This window comes from Corvus brachyrhynchos, unplaced genomic scaffold (assembly GCF_000691975.1).
Source record: "Corvus brachyrhynchos isolate BGI_N302 unplaced genomic scaffold, ASM69197v1 scaffold5, whole genome shotgun sequence".
NCBI lineage: Eukaryota > Metazoa > Chordata > Aves > Passeriformes > Corvidae > Corvus > Corvus brachyrhynchos.
This window is the reverse complement of record NW_008238321.1, coordinates 11,493,603-11,500,067: the sequence shown is the minus strand read 5'-3', so window position 1 is coordinate 11,500,067 and position 6,465 is coordinate 11,493,603. Positions and strand designations below refer to the sequence as shown.

Here is a 6,465-nt window from a genome sequence, read left to right as displayed (position 1 = left end):
GGGTCGTACCGGGATCGTACCGCGCCCATCCTCGCGGCCCAAAACAGCCACGCTCCCAACTGGCAGCTCTGCGAACCTTTGGTTTCGTGCTGTTTGTGCCTTAGTGCAGTCAGCTGCTCCATATCCAAAGGGCTGCTGTGGAAGGATAATGCCCAGTACCGGCCCAAGTGGGGTTATGGCTGAGCAGCGATGCAATCTGTGTTTGTGTCTGACTTATGACAGGTTTTTGATGTTGTTTGCACTCACATTCTTTTGTGAGAGAGCTGCTCTGAATTCTTCCAGAGATTAGTGTCAAATAGAAACACAGAAAATCAAACCAATGTCAGCTGTAGTATTTCTTAGCAAAATTCAGGCCTATAAGGATCTCTGTGCAGTCCCCTTGCTGTTCATCAGTGGATGCTGCTCTTGTCAGCTGCAAACTACCCTTTAGAAGGCATTACTGGTTTAATAAATCAAGTGTGGGGGTACTAAATGTACCATGTGAGTTGGAGTCTGTACCATCCTCGTGTTTGATAGGATAAGGCATGCTATTGGGAGTTGAAGTCTAAAATGCAGTATGTTTTGGGTTTTTTTTACCTGGGTGGAGCCCTGCATACAGAGAATTGCAGTCTCTGGAATAGCTGTGTTAAGATGAATGGCATCAGCTACCAGTCCAAGTATGCCAGCAGGATGTTTCAGCTATTGTGGTACAGGCCTGTATTAGCAATGTGACCAGCTTTTACAGCAACCCTGCTGTCCCCCCAGCTGGGACAGGAGGGAGCTGGAAGCGAGTTAAAAGACAGTATTTTAGCATTCAGATTGTTCTTAGGTTATATCTGACTGATTCTTTGCTTCGTAGTCTGAGGAGGATGTGTGGATCTGTAGCGCGTGTGGTGTTTGGGCACAGAGCAGCACACATCAGAGCTTTGAACAGCATGGGGAACCATTTCTTTGGCCTGGGTAGGAGCAAGATCATGAACCTGAGTTGCTGTGGGGCTTTGGAGAGCGTGGTAACACATGCTGCCAGGTGTCCCTGCAAGCAGACAAGGACACAGAGTAATGCTGGTCTTGGGGCTGTTGGTTCGAGTGTGACATTCTGTAATATTGCTCTGTTAAACCCTTGATTGCCTGGAAGGAAATAAAAAACTCTCATGCCCATACATCAGCATTTTGGCTAAATGCTGCCTTCAAGGCTGCATACCAGGTTAGCCTAAGCACTTCTTAGGATCATTCTGGTCCTGTTTACACGGATCCAAGGGAGGGTAGGCTCTGCAAGAACAAAGCAGAGCTTGTCTCTGTGTTGCACACACCTGCTTGCCATAAGGCTGTGCTTTGCTGGTGTAAGCCTTTCTGCACTAGTGTAATTGCAGTGGTGTAATTACAGCAGTATTAATGCCTTTAATGAAAACCACGCTTTGGATAAAGGTATAATTTAACTGCAGAACAGGGAGGGCATGTTTGTTATGTTAATCTTCACTAATGCTATTTTTTCTGGAGTACCTAGTAACTAGTTCCTCTTCCTTTTTAATTAACAGTGATGTCCTCTACCCAAAAGATACTTCTAGTCCCCATAGTGGAGTTCCTGCAGAAGTGCTCTGTAGAGGGAGAGACTTTGTTGTAAGTATAAAAGTGTTTGTTGCTTTTAAAGGAAAACACAGGTGAAGTTTGCCTGGGAGGCCACAGCATTGCAAAACTCTTCTGCTCTACTGCAGTGAGGTGTTTCCTCCAAGGAAGTTGTTTGTGTGCTTTAATCCTGAAGGTGTTGTTACCAGTCTGCCGTGGGAGTGTTGGTGTAGGCTGACATTGTGTCTGGCTGGCAGGTTCAGATCATCTGTCATTAGCAGCATTCATCCCTTTCTAACACATGCTGTAGAGCCACTATCACATTGCCCCCACAATGTGGGGCTTGCAGAACAGCCAGGACTGGATAATAAAGTGCTTGTTTCTCCAGCTCAGTTTCTGTGGGCTCAGGACTGAGGGCTCAGGAGGGCAGTGTGGGTAAGCCTTGTGCTCCCTGAGCATGCACTGTTGATCTTTAAAAAGGACTTTATTCCCTAGGGCTGCTAATCAGTGAGAGGACTTTGTTCCCAGGCACCTTTTGTGAGCAGTGGCTGCACATGGAAATTGAAATGAATACAGGTCTTGTAAACACACACATAACCACAGCAAAAAGGAACAACCTCTGCATTGTGTTTATTTTCACTAACCATGGAAAGAATTAAGTTCCTAAGTGGTTCCTAAGTTCATAATCAGTTTATGGCTTCCGCCCCACCAGAGCAAATCTGATGAGTGCCCAGCTCTCATTTGTTTCAGTTAGACCTGATTGTTTTTGCAGAGTTTGTTCGTGAGGGTTAGCTCTGAACAGGAGGATGCTGTGCAGGAGACTGTAAGGGTATTACTGTACTACTGTAAGATCAAACTGATGGTGATTGAAACTGACTTTTCATTGTCTCTTGATGTCTGCCCAAGACACTGCCATATGGAGACCTGGATTCAGGTGTGACCCAGTGACATAAGTGTTTAGGACACAGCAGATTAGGTGACACTTCGTGCATAAAGTTCAGGGACCAGAATTATTACGCTCAGTTAAGTAAGGGATACTGTTTTAACAATTAGGATGAAAAGATACATTATTTTCATTAGAATCATGTCAAATATACCTTCCATGAGAAATGGATCTGCACTGATCTTAAAGGCGAATAATTTGCTGATTAGTACTACAACAAGGAAGAAGTTAAAATGTTAGAAAATAGAAAGGATCAATATTTCTGGTTTTCAGACAAAGAGAAGTGTCTGGTTTTAAGACTCGTAGCATGTAATGCTGTATTGCATCTGTGGAGAAAATGTGTTCTAGCTTGAAAAGTGAACTTGATTTCCCTGGATATATTTGTGTAAAGTAATTAATAAGTTCAAAAAACATTTATGGATTTCTTGTGCTTTAAAACAGAAATGCCCTGTGCCCTAAAGTGAGTGGGGTGGGTGGGTTTGTGTGTTCGTGGGCAGAGAGAAGCTGAATGGGAGAGAAGGAGGCATGGGTGGTGTAGTAGGGCAGGAAGAAATTGTCAGTAATGAGATTTTGGATTCTTAACAACATTATTACTACACACAGACTAAAAGAGGCTGTAGCCTATTTAAATGGAGACAGGAAGAAATGAAAGGTCGTGTTTAGGCAGTGTTTTACCCAAGTCCTGTCAGCCTGCCCTCAGCAGCTCCCCCTCAGGAGCTGCTTTATGGAGCACCTGGCAGTTCCCTACCTGGGGACAAGTGTGTGAGTGACAGGACACCTTGGCATAACTGTGAGTGACAGGACACTTTGGCATAACTGTGAGTGACTGTGATGGGGATGGAAGAAGGGAACAGGTACTTTTTAGGGGCTCTGTGCTGCTGAAGGGCAACAGTCACCAGCCTCCACAGGCCCCTTTGTAAGAGTGCATGGAGAGTTTCTCTAGGCTGGTGATGAGGTATGTGAGAAGCTGAGCCTCAGGTGTGACTTCTGGGGTCCCAGCATCACTGCAGTGATTTTGTTGGTTTTTTTGTTGTTGTTCAGAAGCTAAATGGAGTTTGAGTTCGAGAGATTCCTCGTAGCTTTTGTAGTCATAGATTTGCCAAGGCACACCATGGCCTCTCAAAGCTTTTGGTCCTGTGTTCATGGCCATTTGAGGACAGAAGGAGCCAGAAAATGTTTTTCCTCTGCCTGGCCGAGAATCACTTCTACATTCTTGAAAGGAATGGGGGTTCTATTTTTGTGGTAACTTCGTTGAACAGGGTCATTGCTACAACTTCAGTAAAGCCACTGCTCCATGCAGTTATTAGGTTTTCCTCTTTTGTTCCCTTCCTAGATGTGGAAGTTCACGCAGGACCGCTGGGTTGTGAGAAAGGAAGTAGCAGCAGTTACAAAAGTGAGTGGAATTTTTTTCTTAAATCAGAAGGTGGTGATAAGTTGGCTAAATGCTGCTGGGCATTGTGTGGGTGTAGATTGTGGATGCTGCTGCAAGCCTTTCCTCTCACAGTGCCTGCTTTGCTCTCCATTTGGAGCAGGTATAGATAATACTCTTTCTAGAGAAAAACATTCTGAGCAGCTCCCACCGTTTCCACAACTCCAAGACTGGCCTTGCAGCTGAGCCCCTGGAATGCATCCTGTTCTCTCATCTGTTTCAGTGCAAAGCTGGGCACAGTTAGAATTGAGCTGACTGCAGGTGCTTACACAGCCCAGAGTGGCTGCTCTGTTTTGGGTGTGTTAAGAGCAACTCTTCCGTTGGCATTTGCCAGCTGCAATGTTGAGTGAAAACTTTAAAGCAACTCAGGCACCTGAACATTCTGTAAAAAGTGGCAAATGAATGAGAAACATTAAAAAGGACAAAACCCAAATTCTTTAAAACACACTGAAGTGATAAAGCACGAGTCAGTTTGTGGACAGACCATCTATTTTTGGAATGTAAGAACCAGTGCTGTGTAAAAGCTGGGCATGTGTAGGTGCTGCATGTCTGGCCTGCAGCTCTAAAATAAGATTAACACTGTAGAATACGCTTCTCTTCCCCATAGAACCTTTTCATCTCAGTTTGGAAACTCCCTTTTCTTTGCAAAACATGCCGTGAGCTATTTGACTCTGGGGTGATTATTCACCACTGCTCTCTGAAGTCCTGGGCTTCTAACAGTGTGTGAAAGTGTTGGTGCTGCAGAGCAGGATGAGTATCTCTGACTGAGCTGGGTGTGTGCCCGTGGAGGTGCCCCATGTACACCACATCAGCCCAGCTCTCCTGTCTCGTGGCACAGTGCTCATTGCTGCATCTCCCCTGTGTAAACTGACTTCCATGTTACCTGTGCTTTTTCTTTTTCTTTTAGCTTTGCCCAGAAGATGTGAAAGACTTCCTAGAGCACATGTCTGTGGCAAGAATAAACAAAGGTTGGGAGTTCATGCTCCCTTACGATGAAGATTTTGTTAAGAAGCATCCAGATATAGTTCAGAGGCAACAGATGCTGTGGATGGGCATTCAGGCCAAGTAAATAACTTACTGTATTTTGGGGAATAAGCTAAAAGCAAAGAACTGTCTGGTACAAAGGTTCTGTAGACACTGATGGATAATTTGATCTGTATTGTCTCCAAGCTTCTCCCTGCCAGTGTCCAGGCAGTGGTGTGGTGGGGGGTGTTACTGCATCACTCATTCCTGGTTCTTGGCTCCCTGGAGAGATGGAATGTTCTAGCTAATGGCTAAAGCTGGCATGGCTGCATGCAGACATAACAACTGAAACTGTCCTGGAATATTGTCTTTGTCTTTCAGATTAGAAAAGGTCTATAATCTCTTAAAGGAGCACTTGACGCCAAAGAAGCAAGAGGCACAATCAGGTAAATGGAGTTGTGCTTGGATCATGTTGGAGCATAGGCATGTACTCATCCACCCATCCATATTCCTGAGTGATGGTTTGGAGTTTCTTTCTGGTTTTGAATGTGGTGGAGACTGGTCTTGTTTAATGTCTTTTCTTTCTTACTATCTCCTCTGGGATATTTAAGACAGATCTTGGTCTGTACTAATGTCACTGATGTTGGGGTGACACCAGCTACTGTGGCATCCCTGTAGCAGAGCAGGGAGGAGCCTGTGGCCCTGGGGACTCACTCTGACACTGTAAAAGCACTGGTTCTGTTACCCACTTGCTCGTTTAAGGCAGCTTGTGGGGTGTAAGCAGCTCCTGCAGGGAGGACAGACAGGGCCAGTGCACAAGGTAGTTTTCACCTCTCAATTTAACGTTAATGCAACTTAATGTGCATGAGATGATTTTTTACTTCCCTGATTTGTATTGTGCTCTCTGGTGTGGTTGAGGGCCAAGCAATTACTGGAGAATGTAATGGCAGGAGGCTGTAAGGAGGTGTGAAGCTGTCTCTTTTTGACATCCTTCTCCACTATGGATGCCAGTGAAAGTATTAAAGTAGTTGCTCCAAAATCCTAAAAGATTGGGAAAACTTGAGATTCCAGAGTTTTAACTGAACATTTGGCTCAGTGCCAGACACTGGAGCAATTGAGGAGTGTAAGCAGGACTGACAAAGGAGCATATGAATCCATTTCAATACCCTGTGTCTGATCTGCTCGGAAGGATGAGGTGGTGGGTTATTTGGAGAGGCTCAGTGAGCCGAACAGCAGGGAAGATAGCAGCATGTGTGCTGGGCATGCCTTTGCCTTAAACTCTGCACTCCTTGCTTTGGTAAGGACTGGATTCCTCTGCTGCCAACACTCCCCTTCTTTCACCTTGGGATGGCTGGATGTGGAGAGGGGCAGAAGCACAGGATGCCATGGGAAAGAATTCCTCCTGTCCCTTTCTCCCCATTAGTGGATAATAACACTAAGCAGAGAGTCTCAGCCTCTTGTGCTGTGCAGCTCATGCTGCAAGAGTGTTCAGGTTCACTGTTAACCCTTCCACACTCCTCCCTGTACCTGGTGGCATCCTGGTGCTGCCTCTGGCAGAGGCTGCGACCGGCGCCCAACCCGCACCACC

At 45.6% G+C, this 6,465-nt stretch overlaps 1 protein-coding gene across 3 annotated transcripts in view; it reads left to right on the top strand.

Moving 5' to 3' along the window:
* The window catches only part of POLR3E (RNA polymerase III subunit E), a 26,785-nt gene that overhangs the window by 10,154 nt on the left and 10,166 nt on the right, over positions 1-6,465 (top strand). For all 3 annotated transcript variants that reach the window (XR_001862016.1, XM_008633504.2, XM_017734166.1), the window contains 4 exons: positions 1,515-1,596; positions 3,819-3,878; positions 4,822-4,979; positions 5,259-5,323. Coding sequence is in view for 2 of the 3 variants with exons in the window: in XM_008633504.2 (XP_008631726.2) it covers positions 1,515-1,596; positions 3,819-3,878; positions 4,822-4,979; positions 5,259-5,323 (365 nt within the window). In the remaining variant the exon portion in view is untranslated. The remainder of the gene's footprint in view (positions 1-1,514; positions 1,597-3,818; positions 3,879-4,821; positions 4,980-5,258; positions 5,324-6,465) is intronic.